The sequence below is a fragment of the Felis catus genome, chromosome D2 (assembly GCF_018350175.1).
Source record: "Felis catus isolate Fca126 chromosome D2, F.catus_Fca126_mat1.0, whole genome shotgun sequence".
Lineage (NCBI taxonomy): Eukaryota > Metazoa > Chordata > Mammalia > Carnivora > Felidae > Felis > Felis catus.
The window spans coordinates 34,258,859-34,278,378 of NC_058378.1; the positions used below are offsets into that span (position 1 = coordinate 34,258,859).

Sequence of the window (19,520 nt, forward strand, 5' to 3'; positions counted from 1 at the left end):
TGTCACAGTTTTTTCCCCTAATTACAGTGCTTTCTGAATACCACTGAAGTGCCCTCATGAACCTTAGATCTTTTCTGACTATGCTCACACAGAACCAGCCATACTATAACTGCACCTTGTTTCTCCCACTTTCTTCTGGATTCTAACTTGGTATGCCATCCTTTCAGGAATCTGTAACCTTTGATTTATATATTCCTCAGCCCATTCTGGTGTCATCTGGAAACTTTATAGCATGTTCTACTTTTGTGATAATTGGATAATCCTGATCATCCCAATCTCTAATCAGCTACACAAAGAGAACTAACACTAAGGTCACCAACACCTATTTCCTAACCACTGCACACAATAGCTTCTTAGTTTTGCCCACATATGGACCAACACATGTGTTTGTGCATGATTGTCTTATGTACCATTGAATAAGTATGTCTTTGTATACACCTATGAATATGGTCTTGTGGGTGTGGACATGGGTGTGGTATGTAAGCAACCAGAGCTCAGGTCTGGTCTTGAAGTCTGAATAATGAACGTTTAGTACTTGACTTTAATTAGTCTCTGTGCATTGTTAGCCTTAGTTTTTATCTGCCCTCAAATATCAGAGGAAGAATGAGTTCATTTCTTCAAAGTTTATTGACTGTTACCAGTGGCAGAGCAAATTCCATAAAAGAGCAGGTTCCATACAGAGCAAGTTGGTGAGAAAGGATGCTTGGAGTGGGGACTTGAAGACTAGAAAGGCAGATCTCTCCCTCCTTTTCCCCCTCCATTCCCACAAGGATACTGGATTTACAGTGAGGGCATCCTGCTTAACATTCTCTCTCCAAATTAGAACCTGAGAAGAGAAATTTAATTCAAAGTAGAGGAGGAAACACCTCACAGCTCCTCTGTTTCTCCATCCAAGGGGATGCCAATATCCACATTGTAGTCTACTGGCTCCCCAGAGCTCAGCCAGGGAATAGGGGTTCGATTAAAAGAAGGCCTGTTGGAGAGATTCTGGTTGTAAAGGACCAGGGGTTCACTCAGTAGGGGCCCCAGGTCAAACTTGGGCATCTGGAAGGTCATGCGTTTGGAGGCCTTCTCATATCCACCATAAGGCATTGCCGTCCTGAAAAGAGAATACATTATTTAATTAAAAACCAGAATAAAAGGAACAGCTTTATCAGTGAGGTGTTACCCTTTTTTGAGGATGGGGAAGTCTGTGAATTTTAATTTAGGTTGCTTCTGCACTCCTTTTTCTCCCTTAGTGCTCCATTCCCCATTCCTGGTTTGCTTTTTTCTCCAGAGCTAATGATGAGAAAAGGAGTCTAGTGGGGTACTAGATAAAGAGGTTCATGGATAGTTGTGACTTAGACACTATAGACCCAAGGGTCTGAGACTACCTTAAAATACAATGTAGACCCCCCCCCACCCACACACACACACAACTCCTACCCCACCTCCAGTGGATAGCACATGGCTTGGTGAGAGGAATTAACATTGCCTGGAGAATTCAGGCTTCTTAGGACCAAATGCAAAAGAATGGTGCTTCCCCATTCTGCTTTCACACAGATCTCCTGTTCACAGTCTAGAGAAGCCCAATTCCAAAAGAATAGATACTTAAGCCTTACTAGAGAATAAGGAAATAGAATCCTCCTACAGGGACAGTAATGAAATCCTAACCTTGAATGAAGGGAACTTCAAGAGTCCTTTAAACATGTAATATATTATTCCCATTTTAGAGCAAGGCAACCAAGGCTCAGAAGTAGGGTGACTGTCCCATGCCCACTCTGCTAATAAGTGAAGTGAACTAAAATTCAAATCTTGCCTCACAGCAAATGTTTCCTCCATCATACTGCACTACTTCTCTGAGTTAGAGTGAAAAAAGCAAAGGCTTTCAATTTGGGTCCCCATATTCCTTCCTTCCCTCCTCAGCCTCCTTCTGAAACATTTGAACCAAAGTCTCCATTCCAACTAAGCACATTGTGCCACACACTGGAATGCATCTGGTTGCTTCCTCATACCCCCTACCTGTTGAAGGACTTATATTTGGGAAGCTCAGCTTTGGCCCCATAGGCCAGCAGGTCGATGCCAAGTTCCACTTTTTGCTGAGGGTCAACCCCCATAGCTCGCTCCCATGGGGAAATATAGGTCTTGAACACAGTGATATGTTTTCCTTCTCCACCTGTCTGGTCTCCTGGCAGCCATGGGAGAGAAAATTGAGTCAATAATAGCAGTTAGCAGCCAGTGGAAGTTAGTCTTACACCTCTGTACTAGGGAAGTTGCTGAGGCCAATCTTGGTAATTGTGCTAGTTTTGTGGAATCCTGACAGCCCAAGGGCAGATCTGTGACTGAAACTGAAAAGCCAGAAAGGTGACAGAAAGATCAAGCTCCTGGGTGAAATAGACACATTTTGGCATTCTCCTGGGGTAAGAGAGTCCATCTAGGTACCTCAGCAGGCCTCCCTTGCTCCCTAAACCCAGTCTAGGCCTCATTCCTGGGGATAACTCTGCTCTAAGAACCAGATAACATTACTCTTGCATAAGGATACTTGCCTGTTCCTGTCTCGCCAACCCCTGCTGTTCCAGCAGTTCTTGCTTTGCCATTCTGGCCCCCAGGACCACTTGTACCCCCAGATCCAGACCCAGAGCCCTGATGGTGCTGCTGGTCAGAGCCATACTGTCTGGCAGAGCCACTTCCCCCTGCCTGGCCTCCACTGCTGCCTTTGCTGTAGGAGAATCCCTGACCAGCTGTGCCCAGCTGTCCCCCAACTGTGGGAAGGAACTTTTGGAAGTGATCCTGTAAAGAAAGAACAAATTAAGGGGAAGGTTACACAATGGGTATGGGAAATATACAAAGACAAAGGTGGTGTGCATAGCAAGGAGGAGATGATCAGAGAAAATGGCCAACCAGAAGACACTGAACCCTCTGAGATCTCCCCTCCAATAGGTGGATAGTGGATAGCCTGACAGAGAGGAACTGAACTCTCCTAATGGATAGGAACCCCCCCCCCCTTGGCTCAGTTCCTCCAGTTACACCTTAAGGTAGGGACAACTCATTCTCCACACTTTCCTTTCCCATCCTTACCAAGGCAAAGAGGACCAAGACTTGCACCCCACTATAATTTGAAAGGATGGGGTTGAGACAGAGAACCCAGGCTTAATTTGAAAAGCTAGAGAGATGTCTGCCTCTTCTTTTTCTTTATCTTGTCTAACAGACAGAACTCTCTTCTTTGTCTTTCTCTTCCTCTCCCTCTCTGCTCTTGGTGCCTGTTGAACCAGGACTTCCTGACCGTGAAACTGTAGCAGGTAGGGGGAAGGGTGACCAAAAGGGCAACCCTGGATTCAGCCCCAAAGCCTAAAAATAACCCCACCAACTCCTTCAGGAGGCTCTCCTAGCCACCCCACCATGCACACCCCTATGCTCCAACCAGTGTAACCAGACCCAGCCAGGGAGGAGGGCTTTTGGCCTCCTAAAGTTAGATATGACCAGCTCAGCATTTTTGCTCTGCTCCTACATAAGGGCCAATGACAGAAAGTCCTGCCTCTGGCCCCATGTAGGCATCTATTTCCACTTTTCCCTGGCTGCCCAGTGAAGGTAGAGGGGGAGGAAAGGTAATGGAGAAGATCCCCTCCTTCTCGGCTATAACATCTTGTGCCTGGCACCCTTCCAATCCCTCCTTCTCTTTGGAGAATGATTCTCACTAGAGAATTCTCACTATCTTAGAAGACAGTTTCAGTTCCCACATCCAGAGTTCTTAGATCCTATAGATAAAAGAATGGCTCAAGAAGGAGATGTTTATAAAAATTCACTTAACTCGTTGTAGGGTTACCAGATTCATCAAATAAAATTACAGGACATCAGTTAAATTTGAATCTTAGAGACACAACGAATACTTTTTTACTATAAATACACTTCAAATATTGCATAGGACATATTTACGTACAAGAGAGTATTCGTCACATATCTGAAATTAAAATTTAACTGGTATCTTGTATTTTTTAAATTGAACTAAATTAAATTTTTATGTCCCAAATACTTCATGGGACATACTTTACTAAAAAATTATTCATGCATATCTCAACTTTAAAATACAGGACTGGGTGTCCTGTCTTATCTGGCAGCCCTATCTTTAACACTTAGCCATACTGGGAAGGAATTTTCCCCCTGAGGGTGTGTACTCTTCACCCCCACCTCCCCTTCACTGGCTCTAAGATAGAGACTGAGTTTCAGAAGTGGGCTGTAACTCACCCTGGAAGTTTAATATATCTGGGGACTTAATAAGCTTATAAATTTGCAGAGAGGGGAGGTTGGTGGTATTTTGGAGATTCAGGGCCCACCAAAAAACTGTCAGAAGAGGCACTAGGCTGTGAGAGTTATAAAGTTCCGAACTCACCATTGAGCTGTCAGAGAAGACATCAGGGTGGTTCTCATAAATAAATTTCTCTACCCTCATCTGCCGCAGTTTGAACATCTTGGAGCCCCTATTAGTGAGCAGCGACAGCTCTTCCAACATCACATCCCTTGGGACACTGATCTTCTTGCCCAGGTTCAGGCCTGAGCTCTCCTGTCGACCTTCCAGGGAGGTGGGGAGGAAGAGACAAGGAGAAAAGTAAGGTTTTCTAGGTTCAGAATAGAGATGCCAACCACAACTAAGTGTGTGTGTCTCCTGCAGAGATCCCAGAGGTGAGCAGATACTGTCTGATGAAGTTCTATGTAGTTTGTGAGAAATTTTTATTTCCTGGGTTTGGAGTTGGAGACAATGCACAGGAACTGGGGTGCAAAGTGGAATCAGTATACCAGAGTGGAGAGAGTGAATAAGGCAGAAGGGGCAGAGGCATGGGGTGCAGGGCAAAAAGACTAAAGGAACATCATAGATGGAGACCATTGGGGAGACTGTAGCCTGGGGGAAAGCCCAAAGGCCAACACTGTGTGGAGTTGACCACATCTAAATACAGATTTCTGTCTTAACTACTTTCCTTTCTCTTCCCCTCAGTGAACCCTGGCTGCAGACAGACTTTGGGCATTGGGAGAGCTCTTCATATGCATATACTCCTACCACCCCCCAGGAAAAAAAAAAGTCTAAGTATTTTTCCATTTTATGTGTTTCCACAGGTTCCCTAGCACTGGAGGGGTGGAGGGAGGGGAAGTAAGGAAATTAACCATTTACTGAGACTTTACTCTGTGCCCGTCTCCATCATGTATATTTTTTTCCTCAAACATACCTCACTGACCTGTGAGTCCTGTTGTCCTGGACCTGCATTGGGTGATATGGCAAGGATATTATTGTCTCAGATTACAAGGTGAAAAGGGTGGAAGGGTGTGTGATCAGTGTTGAATCCTTTCTCCACCTTTCTCCCTGCCCCCCCCCCCGAATTTCTCGTGTCTCTTCATATCTCTTCACGTTATTTAACTTTATGATTTTTCTGGGACTTCTGAGGCTGAGATGCTCTTAACAAGAAGTCCCTACACTAGGTAGGTGCAAATATGCCATACCTCCAGTTAGTTCCATGATCAGCTTACTGGATTTCCTCTTCTTGTTTGGGGCTGGGGTTCCTGAGAGTGGCATTGTGGAGGCAGATTCAGCCTGAATAGGGTGAGAAGGGGGAGTTGGAGGATGGACAGGGACTGGAAGGTATCTGCAGTAAGGTAGTACTTCTTAACTTGGGGTTAAGGGCTTCAGGTTAAGGGTATGTGTGTGTGTATATATATATATACACATGTGTGTGTATATATATATGTATATATATATACATATATATACATATATATATATACATATATATATATATATATAATAAACGTATATTTTTCCCTAAAAAGGGGGAAAAAACAATGGGTGAAAACCCATTGTTCTAGGGCTTCTCCTTTCTTGGAGGTGAGGCAGAAAGTATAGATGCACCCTCTACCCCTACCTTCTATAAACCTCCTTTCTACTGTTAAAATAGAGCTGGTGCAGGGATTAGGAACACGGTATGTGTTGGGGGCAGTGAGTAAAACAAACAACACACAGGCTGGGCGCTGCACCCAGGTTTCATTGGCTTGGCATGACTTCAAGTTTTTATTTTCATGGGGATCTCAGATTGGGGCTGTAATTCCCAACTCTGGGTCTTTCCTCAGTCTTCCTCAAGCCCTGGCAGGGGTGCAGAGGGCAGTGGCACAGAAAAATATTCTGCCAGGGTCAAGGAGATTCGGCCAAAACATTCTCCATAGGAAGGAGAGGTTGTTGCTCCTCTATTGGGCCAGCTGGAGTGTGGCCTGGGAGGTCACAGCAGTGATCCTTGCTCCCTTTCAGTAGCTCCCGCTCCAGACCCCAGAGCTGGGGTGGAGAGGAAGGCCGGGGGCATTTGAACCTTGATGCACATCAGTTCAGCAATATCATAGCGGTAGGGAATTGAGGGGGGATAGGAACATAATAATAGAATCTGGCAGTGGAGGGGGACAAGCTGGGAAAAGATGCAGACTCCAGCCCTTCCTTAACAGAAGTTGGCACTCAGCAAAACACTGTCTTTCTGCTGAGTCCTATTTTACAACACATCTGCATTTCTACTAACTTAATGGGGTATGCTGAGACAAGACCCCCGGAACTGATAAATGGGCATTTACTATACTTTTCTCAGCCCTAACTAGGTTCTTTTTCCCATCCAGCCTCTCAGATCCCCTTCTTATTACTCCGGTGCCTCCTTCAACATCTCCATTTCCCCCACCCTCCTAAGCCCCTCTTCTTCCAGCTCTGTGGCTCCCCTGAACTGGACAGCTGAGAGCAGAGCATAGATAGGGGAGGGAGACAAGTCTCCCAGGATCAAGGGTCACTCTTGCAGACACAGACACAGCAGTCAACAGAGTGGGCTCCAGCCCCTCTGGCCATACAGCTGGAACTTACCGGCTGCAGAGGTGGTGGTCAGCTCTCCTGGGGGTCCAGCAGCTTTGGAGGACTGAGCTGCTGTGACCGGAGAACCCGAGCTGGGCAGGCGTGGGGGCAGCACTGGCAGTGGGGGAGGGAGGGTAGTTATTAATAGAGATGATGAGTACAAGCAGCTCAAATGGCACTGGGGGTACTGAGACCCTGGAACCAAGATCCCGCCCTCCTTGCCCAGAGGCTCAGGAAGGAGAGGAAAAGCCTTTGGGATTCTCCCACTAAGCTGTCTGAGCCAAGGATCAGTCTGCCCAGAGACTCCCCTTTCTTGGCATCTAGAGTCTGAGATCCAAAGAAGCATTCAGGGAAAAATTGAAAACTGTGAGGGAAAGAGGAAGCAAACAGAAAACGGTGGACAAGAATTTGGAGAGCAAGAATTTGGAGAACATGTCTGGAGAGTCACTCAGAACCAATCCAGGCTGGAGCTGGAGGGACTATATGGGTACATTTTGGGAGTGGGAGGGCTTAAGGGGCTATGTTTGGGGAAAGGAAATCTGTTCACAATGTTTTAAAAGTTCCTCGATGAGTCGATCTTTTCTCTGGGAAAGCTAGATCTTGGCAGGACAAGGGACCAAATTAACCAAACCCAGTGATTCCAATGCTGTCAGAGATGAGGTGGGGAAGACTTGACCAATTTCTCCCTTTTCGTCCCCATTTGCTGTTGGGGTGCTCAGTTCAGCCTGTTTTGCAGGATAAATGTTGGTGTCTGAGATGTACAGGTAGGCTTCTAACCTGCCAGGTCCTTCCTCTCTAGGGTTTCCACTTGGGATTTTCCTCAAAAGGAGCACACACCCAATAGGATCTAGATTGTCCCATTCATACTGTTTCAGAGGAGCCATTGGGCAAGGGTATAAGTTTGAGAACTTCCTTAAAAGAATCCTGTCATTTGCCCAGTCCCTTCCTCAGTAGCTACATGAACATCCTCCATCCTCTTCCACCTCCTGCTCAGATTCTGGAACCAGCTGCTGCTGCACGCTGCACCTCTGTTGCAGCCACCACCATCCTATTGTGGCTGCTTTAGTAAGTGACTTTGCAGCTTCTGGAATGCCCTTCTGTCACTCTGTGAGCTCTCCACTCTTCCTGATCTTGTCTTTTCCTGTCCTGAACTTTTCAGGCTCAGCCTAGGGGCTGAAAGATCATCCTACTCCCCTCTAGTTGGCCTCTGCCCAGACCAGTTTAACATCCAGATCTCTCTCATCTTTTGTCCTCCTTCTCCATGCCTTCCCAACCCAAAGAAGCAATTAGAAGAAAAAACATGAACGGCAAACTTGTGATTTTGTCATCACCACCATCCTACTCTCAAAAACAAACAAACAACAACAACAAAAAAAAAAAAAACCCAAAATTTTTGTCTGCTATGATTGAGTACCTAGAACTACTAGGTGGATGAAGACAAAATTCAACCTATGCTCACTGGGCCCTTCCTTTGGAATTCTAAGACTGTACTTGGGAGCATCAGGGTCCTGGGCCTGGTTATTTGCACAAATATGCCCCCTGCTGGAGTAATGGCACTTACCTTCTCAGAAGTCCTTAATTTCTAGCCTACCTCTAGTGCCTTCTCTTATATATGAAACTCAATCCACACTGATCCACCCTCTCTTCTTCCTTCTCCCATCCCATCTTCACCTCCAGGCATTGCTTTCCCATGGAAATATCATCGTTTCCTCCAGAGAGATAGGACATGATGGCAAAAGCTCGGAGGGACTTTCCACTCCTCTTGGTTCTGAAATTGTGGCCTTGATTGGGAAGTATGGAACAGGAGATGGAAAAGGGGAGTATCTGGATGGAGAATGCAGGCAGTGAGAACCAAGGGGAATGGTGGAGGTGGCTAAATTGGAGTGGGACAGAACTGGTTAAAGAAGAGCAAAAGACTAGGGGGTGAAGGGTAAAGGATGAAAAATAGGGCAGGAATGGAGAAAGAGATCAGGAATCAGGAGATCAGGGTTAGAAAGGATGGAAGAGAATTAGGATTTAGGAATAAAACTAGAAGAGATGACAGCAACAGAAGATTTGGAGCTTAAGTTTATTCTTGTGCACAAATCAAAGTACTGTGACTCACACCCAATATGCAAAGGAAGCGATCAATCCAGATCAAGCAGCAAACGTGATTGACTAGTGGTGGCATGGTGAAAAGGGAGTCCATACCCATCTAGGATCAGAGATCAGGACCAGAAGCTGGAAAGGAACAAAAGCTAGGGTTCGGGGGATGGGGTAGGACTGAAAAGAGGTTTTGGCTCTGGGTATTTCCTTGCCCTTTCCCAGGTCATCATGACAAGTTGCAGAAGGCAGAAGGCCAGACTCAAAGGAAGTAGCACAGACACCACGTATTCCTCCAACACTCAGTACACACTCTCACATCCCCCTACCATCATCCATCTTCACTCTGACAAATGCATTCTTCTCTCTCAAATTTTTCCCCAATCCCCCTCTTGTACACAGTGAGTTTCTTGAAACCCACCTCTACTGTCTCTCTTTCCCTCCCCATGCTCCTCTCTGTGGCTCAATTAATTTCATTCATTCTGCTCTGCTCCTGGTTTCTATGTCACTTCTCACACCATGGCACTTTTCTTCCTCCTTTCTGTCTTAGGTGCATGAGGCAATGAAGCCAATGATTTTTTTTTTCATTCTCAGAAGAAATTCTTTGTCTTTCTTTTCCACTTCCTGGATCCTTATAGCTTAGCATGGGTCTCTTAAGTTGCTCTTAAATCCTGGTGAATAGAATTCGGTTTTTTTTTTCAAGTTTTTTATTTATTTAAGTAATCTCTACACCCAATGTGGGGCTCAAACTCATGACTCTGAGATCAAGAGTTGCTTGCTACTCCAACTGAGCCAGCCAGGCACCCCCTGATGAATAGAATTCTTAATTCTATTCCTGGTCTAGCTGGTATAACTCAGCCCTTACAAACTGCTCTGGCCCTTCAAGTCTTCTCATAATCTGTGAGTTTCACAAGATGCTGTACCCCCGCTACAGACACTGATCTTTGAGTCCAGTCCATCTTTCTCCCCACTATCTGGCTATCTGACCATTCTTTCATCAATACAGGGGGAAGACCCAGATTTGGTCTTTATTTAGACCTCTCCTCTTACTCTTGCCTCAGACATAAGAACACATCTGTGCTCACACACATTTGCACATACACAAATGTACACATACATGCCTAGATATAGGCCAGCCAAGCTTGGAAAATGAGAGGGAGGAGTAGAGAGCGATTTAGTGCAGGGATCAATTTAGTCCTTTTGAAGCCTGCCTGATGGTAAGCTTGCTTGAGGTCTCACTGGTAACTTCTCTGTGTGCTTCTCATTGAATGTTAAAATGAGGCTCACAGAGAAAAGCACAAATGTAGAGAAAGAGAGACCAGTGGAGGAGTGTGGGTCGAGAGACTGAGATAAAGACAAAGACCCACAAAAGGAGCTACAGAGACAAAGGGAAGCACAGATAACAAAGCAGAGATAGTAGGTTGGAAAGCAGCAGGGAGGTTGGGAGCCAGGAGGATGGGACACCAACTCCAAAACTATCTCTGGCAGGAGGGAATTTAGCCTCCGGATGCCTGAGAGAGGGCATGGGATAGGTTGGAGAAGCAACTTTATGAACAGGATGTTCCACCTCTCCTTGGTCCTGGGAGCTGTACCCCACTCAGTGGTGGCCTGCCCCTGGCCTCCACACATGAGCCTGCAATCCAGTTCTGGTGGCTGAGAACCGAGGCCTGGCTACCTGGAAGCCACAGGAGCTAGGGGAAGTTCCAAGACCCCTGGGAGACTCTGGAGGAGGGCCTGGGCTAAGAACAGGGGCTGAGGCCAGCTCTGACCTCCAGATGGGCTCATCCAATGTAGTGGCTGCTCGTGGGGCAAGAACAGTGGGGGCCAGGAGTTCTGCAGTGGGCTGGGGTGCTGGAGTGGAAAATCGGCGGATCTCCTGGACTCGGGCAGTTTTGGGGGGCCCTGAAGAGGTGGGGCCAGGAGTCTGGGGAACCTCATCAAAACAGAACATGGCAGTTTTAAGTTGGTAGGGTTGGTGCCGCATGAAATCCAGAGCCTTGATACCCTGCTTAGGGGTTGCCCGAGGACCCTGGGATTGGGCCTTATTAGGGAGAGTTCGAGCACCCTGGGGGAAAAAGGGTGATAGCAGTGGGTTGTAAGCAATAGGAGGTGGGGCACGGATGTTGGGTGAATATTTCCAGGAAGAGGGCAGTGATGGTGTAGGGGAAGGGCTTCTGGGCCTAGGGCCAGGGCCAAAGCCAGGACTAGGTGTAGCTTCTACCACATACCTGTCTGCTCGGCTCTGCCGCTTGGCAAACAGCTCCCCACCCCTGCCCTGAAGCCTTGCTGGTTCAGGGATTCCAGCCGAATGGGCTGACCCATTCACTAGCCCATCAAGGAACCCACGAGAAGGGGGCTTAGGAGCCACTGGGGGTGGAGTCTTAGGAGTCATTGGGGGCGGTGTCTTGGGAGCCATTGGAGGAGCGGTTTTAGGCGTCACGTGAGACAGAGCCTTGTAACTCCTGCCCCCTGGTGGCTGCATGAAATTGCAGGCTTCAGCTCCAAGGCTCAGAGCATCTTCCTCTGGACCAGATTCCGCTCCCCCGGCTCGGGGTTTTTCATCCAGGTTCTGCACCAACGACAAGAGCTCGGGGTTGGGCGAGTTCTTCGTCTCCTCGTTTCCCGACCGGAACATCTGCTTCCGGGTCCCCCGTCGCCGGGCCTCCTGGAGGATGCCAGTGCGGGCAGCTGGCACGGAAATGCGCTGCTCCCGAGCGCTGGGTGGCTCAGGCGCCCCGGGGCCTGGGGCGGGAGCCTCTGGACGCGCAGCTGGTCTCAGAGGTCCCGATAGGAAGATAGAAGCGGTGGAGGTCATGGCAGCGGCACTAGGGGGAGCGGGGGGCTCCGAGGCTCCGCCTGGCGTTACGGGACGGTTGGGGGCTGGGATGTACAGGGAACTTGTAGCTGTCACGGGGCCTGAGGTGCGTGGAGTGCTGGGGGAACCGGAGGCCGGCACGTGGCTGGGCAGAGGGGTGGGCCCCTGAGAGGACAGGAAGGGCGGTGCGACGGGGCTGAGACCTCCCAGGCTTTCATTCGCCCTCTTGGGGGCTAGGGGTCGAAAAATAACCGAGGTGGTACCTGGCCGCTGCCCTTGTAAGCCTGGAGTAAAGGGCCTAGCTGACCGGTTAAAGATGTTTGGAGCCGGGGTTGGAGCTCCACTGCCTGGGAAGAAGGGGGTGGGGCTGACTACGGGGGCTGGGGAAGGACTGGATGCGAGTATAGCTGCTTCCGGAGGAGCACTCTGGGCCCGAGGTGGTGATTGCAGGCCCTGCCCATTGAGCACGGCTGCTGGACCATCCCGTGCCAGCTCCTGGGTGCTGGAGGCTGTGCGCTGGCGCTGCTGTTCAAAGAGCTGGACCCCTCTGCCGGAGGCCTCACTCAGCTGCCCTCCCAGCCCCCGGCCCTGGCCCTCTCCTGCAGCTGAGCCTGGCCTGGCCAGCTCCATGTCCAGATAGGGGCTGTCCCAGTCGCACTGGTTGGTGAGGCTGCGGGCGTCGGAGAAGGCCTCTTCGTCCAGCTCCGACTCGCTGGTTGGAGGAACCCCGTCTTCTTCCTCAGCACCTGTCCCAGCCGCAGCCCCAAAGCTCACTAGGGTGTACTTCTTGGCTCTCTGCCGTCGTTTCTTAAACATAAGCACCCCCTTGGAGTGGGGGTTGGGGGCTGCAGTTAGAAGGGATGCGATCGTGCGGCATTTGGTCTTAGCCTCCTTCACACTCTTCTCTTGGAGGCTCTCTGCCCGTTGCAGTTCTGAGGAAGCCAGGAGGGAAAATGGTCAGTGAACGTCTTCTAGTCCTATTCCCCACACCCCAGCCAGTTTCCTCAGCCCTCCCACCTACTCTCTTTTCACTGGCCTGATCTACAATGTCTTTTGCCTGTGGCAAAGTCCTCTGACTTGGGGCAGAGTGGTAGGTGAAAGGTGAAACCAAGGACAGTTGAAGGGAAGGCAGATTGTGGTTGGCTGTCCTCACACCGCTCTGACCACATCTCTCCTTCTATCCTCTCTCCCCTCTACTCTGCTTCTATTTTCCTGGAGATGAGCTCTTACCCACCCCCCACACATTCTTCCCCTGCCTCCCACCGTTCCTGGCTGGCAATGGAGGTGAGGGACAGTCATTTCCCATGGCAGCCAGGGAGATGAGGCAGGTCCCAGGAAGAGACCAAATGAGAAGGGACACTTTCCTTCTACAGAGACCATGTTAGGGGGCTTCTCAGAAACTTAGGGACTTATCTCCTCTTCTTACCCCTACCCCTATGGTAGGGACACAAAGGACCCTTAGGAACAAGGATCTTCATTCACATTTCCACCTCCATTATGTAGTCCACATCATACACATTCATAGAAATAACCACCACACATTTCAGCAAGCATGTGGGTCTAGTGAAGGCCAGCTATGGGCATATTTTCTCATATGTACTCTTCTCTCTCATTCGTATATACCCCAGCTTATGTATACCCTAGTTCACATAAACATATGTAAATACACATGAACCCACACAAAAGCACAGTCACTCAAATACATTCACACGCATGCATATTCCTTCTTCACAGAGCTCCCCCTGCAGAGACCCTGTTACTAGTAGTTTGGACAAAATTTTAGAGCTGATATTGGTTCCAACCACCAGGGCACTATTCTGTGCCTCACACCCCTGATACTCACAGCCAGGGATAGCCTCACATCTGAGATGCAAGAAAAGCCAGAGTGCTGCTCACCAAGGCAACCCTCCAAATCTTTAGGATACCTCGAGGTCCTCAGCTAAATATATCCTCCCCCCACCACCACCACCCAACTGTGGTGCGAGTGGGGTGGGCTTCTTTGGGGGTCAGCCTTGTAGGTAGAGAGCTCAGGCAGTCACTAAGAGGCAGGCACACAAGGACTATGTACTAAGGGCAACCTGGGCAGGGCTTCCTATGCCATGTGGGGCCCAGGAGGTGGGGCCAGGAAATGGGAGAGGATGCCCTGCTGCTACGACCCTGCCTTGGACACAGATACACTCTGATCCATGATCCCCAGTTCCTCCTGAAAAATTCTTGAAATTCCATCCGCTTTCCACTCAAGATACCAAGCTCCTTTCTAATTAGGGCTTTCATTCCACCCATCCCAACATTTATACCACAGAATAGCACTGTGCATGAGAGATAGGCACTGGAACCAGAGTTCAGTTCAGGTTTTTGGTTCTTGGGAGAGTTACTTCATTTCACTGAAGTTCAGTTTCCTCATCTGTAAATGAGCATGATAATGGCTATCTCATAGGATTGCTATGAGGATTAAGTGAGATAGTGTAGGTAAATTTAGCATTTAATGGCAGCCCTAAGGCCCACTGTGAGTAACCATTACTATTAAAGCCTTCTTGACACCAGCTACACATGTATACAGACACTTTGGTGGTCACACATATATCCTCCCATGGACTCCCATATACATGCCTTTATGTATTTATAGATTACTCATACTTCTTTCTTTCACGCACATTCCCTCCCCATGAGTTTTCTAAAGCTCATGTGGTCACAAACCCCTTTGACATGTAGCCATAGCGTCAGCCCATTCTGAGAAAGGGGCAGTGAAACTCTCCTGAGAAGAGAAGAAAGAAGTCAAAAAGGAGGAAGGAATAAGGAATAAGACCTTTCCCAAAGACACCCCTTCCTAAGCTGTTGATGTATTCCCTGCCAGTCTAGATCCCAGAACTCTCTTGGCTATGGGAGGGTAGTACCTGCGTAGAATGGGTCCTGGAGCTCAGGAGTTGGGTCTGGGGCTTTGTTGTAGCTGGCTTGGCTGAAGGGCTCTTGGCTGATGGGCTCAAAGTTCTCCATGCTGAGAAATGCAGTGTTGGCTGGAGCAGGACCAGCTTGAGCCACCCCCCACGCCTTTTAAAGCCCCTTTGTCTTGTCCCTAGAGCTGGCAGCTGAATGAGCTCACTGTGCTATTTTTTGAGCCTGGCCCCCTCCCTCCCTTCTCTCTGCTGCCCCACAAGCCCCGGTGTGATGGACATGGACACCTGCCTACCCTTCCCCCAACCCCACCCCACTGGACAATGAGGTCTGCTTGGCTAAAAATATCTTGAGCCACTAACTGCAGTCTAACCCAGCATGATAGGAAGGGAGGGGTGCTAAAATGAGAATTGGGGATAAGCATGGGATCCTGGGCATGCATCTGGAATTTCTTTGTGGGATATTGGACATTCTCAGGGATGTCAGTGTCTATTTTATCAATGTCCTTAGCCTCTGTCCCAGACTTAGGCACACAAAGTTCTATGGACCAGGAATCAGAACGGTAGAGGGAAGAAATGAGAGATGAGAACTAGAGGGGTAATCCTAGATTTTCAAGGTGACAACAAAGGTCTCTGGGGTAGAGGCACGGGACAGGGAAAAAGCTCACCCTTAGACCTTGTTCTGTAGCTCACATCAAAAATAGCAAAGAGCTTGAGATAAGTGGAACAGGCTTTTTCTGCCCAGGCCCACATTCTTGCCTGAGATAAGGAGTCGAAGATCCCTCCCTCTGCCACTTCCTAGGGATCTCATGACTATCCCATAGTCTCCCAGTCCCAGGAATCCTAACTGAATTTACAAATGTCAAAGGTGGCTCTGATGTTATGCCTGGAGTTAACACTGAAAAGCTCCTGCCCTGCTTCCAGATACTCCCCTGCATCATGTCTTCACTCTGCCCTCACCCTGTCTGTCTGACACTTAGCAAAATCATAGCAACAACAACAAGCAAACCCTTTGTTGATTTCATGTCCCTTTCCAGCTTCCCTACTTTGTTCCTGGGTTGGGTTGAACCACCTGCACCTTTTGCCGCACTGGTTCAAACAGTAAAAATAATGGGGACTGTGAGAATAATTATTTTCCCCTCCTACTCATCACTCTTCTCCACTTGTCCCCAAGCCTATATCCAAAAGAAGGATAAAGCATGGTTACGGAGGGGTAGATTTAGGGTTCAGATTGAAGGATTCTGGCTAGGGAAAAAGGGTTCAGGCACTCACTGGCTTGCTTGGCCTTCTGGGTGTAGGTGGTAGTGAGGTCTTCTGCCACTGGGTGGGGAACAGGCCCCACCATAGGGATAAGATGAGGGCCAGGCCTGAGGGGGCCATGGGGCAACAGCAGGGCCTCAGCTGGGGGTGGCTGAAGGGCTGCCCCATCCTCCCAAGATGGGGAGCTCACACGGCTGTCACCATGACTGGGAGGGCCAGCTACGGCAGGCGCTGGCTCTGCAGGGCTGTCAGATAGGTAGACCTCATCAGGTAGGGCTCCTGGAGGGGAGGGCCTTGTGGGGCCTCTGCGGCGGGGTCGGCGGGGTTTCTCCTGGGTGGCAGGTCCATCAGCATCACTGTCTGTCTCTCCGTAGTAAGCCTCACTGTCAGGGGGTGAGAGGAGGCTCCCAGGTTGAAGAGGCTGGGGAACTGGAGCGCCAGGAGGCTCAGGACTCAGTGGAGATAAGGGTGACAACACTTGAAGCTCACCAGGGGATGGAGACCGCACAGGCCCCTCATCCTCTACCCTGGATGGAAAGAGGACAGTACTTAAGAAGTGGGCTGGATGACTGACAGCTAGCGAGATCTAGAGGGGATGGGAGAAGGAAGGAAAGGAGGAGAGAGGTGACTGGCCTATAGGTTGAACAAGTGGGCTGGGAAGAGTGGGGATATGAAGACAAACTGGGAGGCATATGTGCTTGAAGGGCTGTAAGTGGACAGGGGCTTAGAGGGAGATGTGATGGCGAGGAGACAGGCAAGGGGTTGAAGTAGGCCTACACACTCAAATACCTGCTCGACACCCCCATCCCTTAATTGCAGATACACTGAAGCCCTCTGGGAGGCATATACAACATTTATACTCCAGCCCAGACTTACAAGAAGTGGGTACTTAATAGTAGCTGAAGCCAGGGCAGTGAGCCACAGAGCTGGGATAGACATTGGAAACCCTGGACTAGGGGGATGAGGGTGGGCTGAGGTGAGAGGGTTCCATACCGCCGCACAGTGAGGACAAGCTGATTCCCTGAGGCATCAATGAGGCTCATGGCACTGGCATGAGAGAGGCTGGTACAGGAGACCCCATTGATGGCCAAAAGCTGGTCCCTCTCTCGGAGTCCCGCTCTGCCAGCCTGGCTCCGTCTTCGGATCTGAGAAGGTGTTGGGAGGAGAGATAGCAGATGAGGGAGGGCTCCAAGTGGGAATAGAATGAAAGGAATCAGGATAGGAAGGACCTATGTGTGGAGGGGATATATTTTGCAGGGTAAGAAATGGGAGGGGTATGGAGCTACAGTTGAGGGAGCCTATCATGAGAGAAGAAGGTGCAGACTGGAGGGAGTAATACATCATATTACTCCATCAAAGAGGCTGGGGGCAAACTACGGAGGGGAGGTACTGGGAATGGCAGTTGTATCACCTAAAGATTTCCCTCCAAGGGCAATATCTTTACTAGCCAGTAGTTCTCTTCTAGGCCTTGGAATCTCAGGGGCCATTACCTACACGGTCAAGATTTTAGAACAGTGTTCCAGATTGGAGGGAGTCCAGCAGATTCTGGGAGATTATGGTTGTGTATATGTGTGCCATGCGTGCACACACATGTACATGTGAAAGTAATAATACTAGTAATAATGGCTATCATTTATTGAGTGCTTACTAAATGTTAGGTATGGTGCCAAGCACTCCACATGTGTTATTGCATTTAATCCTTAGAATGAAGTAGGTACCGTTATTACCCACATTTTATGGTTGAGAAAACTAAGCCTGTGAGGTGAAACCAAACAGATAACAGCTTCATCTGACAGGCCAGATCATGCCATAATCCTCCTAGCACTTAAAAAGTCTTGCATAGGGAGAGAAAGGGTCTGGTGAAGGGAAAGAGGGGCAGTGAGGGCCTGGGCAGGGCAGGGTAGGGCAAGGCAGGGCAGGGTAGGGTAGGGCTGGGTAAGACAGCCTCAGCTCGTCACATATCAATTTAAAGAAAAATTAGAACCTTCCCTATATTCCTGGAATTTGGAGTAGAGGCACAGACTCAGGAGAGCAAAGACTGGATGGTCAGAACAGGACCTCTGCTACTATGGTGCCTCAGGAACTTTCTTTTTTTCTGCTCCCAGAAACCAGGAATTCTTTTCTAGTAGCCCCCTACAAGAAGCTTGTGCTCAGACACTACTCCTCCCACCAGATGAGCATGCTTCCCTGCCCACCTGCCCACCTGCCCACCCCCTCTCCTCTTCTTCACAGCCTCCCACTTCTCCCCTAAAGGCCACCACATGACTCTTCCCACATTCCCCTGGGTTCCCCTTTCCCTGAAACCTCAATAATAGGGGCTCTCCCTTACCTTGGACACCTGTAAAGGTTTCCTCTGCTCGGCCCCCCCCTGAAGTCGGAAGCCCCAGGGGGCTCCCCCTGACAATGTGACCAGCACCTCCTCCTCAGCACCCATCGCTCAGCTTGGCCTATGGCCCTCGGAGTTTGGACAGTGTCCCAGGGAGAGAAGTCGAGGCGCTGGTACCCCGTCCGGCCTGTCTGTATGGCTGTCCTGCTCCTGCTGCCCCAGGCCTTCCCCCCCACACCACACACCACAGGCAGGCAACTTGGCCCTGGGATCAGTACAGTCCAGCACACGTGTCCTGTCAATCGGAGCTGTGCTCAAAATAGTTGCCGGCTGTACTCCTGTCCCTCCCCCAGCTGTATTACTCCCAAAGCTAATTATAGTCAAAACTTATGCCTTCACCTTTCCCCAGTTCTCCTGCATGAGCCTTTTACTCAGGACTCAGAGTACTAGCTCTAACTAATATATACACTTTCAGGGACTGTGCCTTCCCTAATAGGATCACGGACTAATCCCAACTGCTTTCCTCCAAAGCTCATTTTCAAGTGGCAGCAGCAGCGTGGGCTTCAGTTCCATGGCGAGAAATGGCTGGGCTTGTTCCACAATTTCACAAGATCCCCAGAAGAGCGCCTCCTTCATCTTGCTGTATGAATTTACCTGTTAATCAAAATGGAGATCCATATCCCGTTGCAGTGCTGAGGGCAATGTAGCTTTTTAAAACTAAAACTACTGGTTTCCTAAAATAACAGGCAGCATATAGGATTAGATGATTGTATAATGAAATAATCTATTAACATATATATATATATATATATATATATATATATATATATATATATATAATGATTCCCAGGCCTCAGCTTTAGGAATTCAGATTTTATTGGTCTGGTACCTAGTATTGTCATTTTATTTTTTTCCCCACTTTCAGCAACGGTTGCAATTGTCCACTTTGTGATTCCCTGTTCATTTAGCCCCTGAATTTTCGGGACTTGCCAAAACTTAGAAGTAACTGTCTTGTCTAGTGTAAGCCAAAATACACTTAAAATTTTTTTTTTAATGTTTATTTTTGACAGAGAGAGAAAGAGAGAGAGAGACAGAGCATGAGTGGGGGAGGGGCAAAGAGAGGGAGACACAGAATCCGAAGCAGGCTCCAGGATCTGAGCTGTCAGCACAGAGTCTGATGCGGGGCTCGAACCTACCGACCATGAGATCATGACCTGAGCGAAGTCAGACGCTCAACCGACGGAGCCACCCAGGCGCCCCTAAATATACTGTTTAAATAAACAATCAGGCAAGAATGTTTAGACA

The 19,520-nt window shown here is 48.9% G+C and overlaps 2 protein-coding genes across 3 annotated transcripts; both read right to left on the minus strand.

The window, feature by feature from the left end:
• Positions 1-608: 608 nt before the first annotated feature.
• On the minus strand, positions 609-6,961 carry MYOZ1 (myozenin 1). The gene is made up of 6 exons (XM_003994060.4): positions 6,854-6,961; positions 5,467-5,557; positions 4,367-4,545; positions 2,526-2,769; positions 2,002-2,167; positions 609-1,099 (listed from the first exon to the last, which is right to left on the minus strand). Exons 2-6 carry the CDS (start codon positions 5,537-5,539, stop codon positions 868-870), a joined length of 894 nt encoding a protein of 297 aa, XP_003994109.2. The 5' UTR covers positions 5,540-5,557; positions 6,854-6,961; the 3' UTR covers positions 609-867.
• Positions 6,962-8,890: 1,929 nt separating this feature from the next.
• SYNPO2L (synaptopodin 2 like) lies at positions 8,891-18,604 on the minus strand. Of its 2 annotated transcripts, XM_003994061.6 has the most exons (4): positions 18,219-18,604; positions 16,883-17,034; positions 15,902-16,416; positions 8,891-12,670 (listed from the first exon to the last, which is right to left on the minus strand). In XM_003994061.6, the coding sequence occupies exons 1-4, from the start codon at positions 18,321-18,323 to the stop codon at positions 10,521-10,523; spliced, it is 2,922 nt and encodes a 973-aa protein (XP_003994110.1). In that variant the 5' UTR covers positions 18,324-18,604; the 3' UTR covers positions 8,891-10,520. The 2 variants fall into 2 exon arrangements, with proteins under 2 accessions (XP_003994110.1, XP_044896109.1); XM_045040174.1 differs by lacking the exons at positions 15,902-16,416; positions 16,883-17,034; positions 18,219-18,604 and adding an exon at positions 14,633-14,909.
• Between the last annotated feature and the right edge of the window lie 916 nt (positions 18,605-19,520).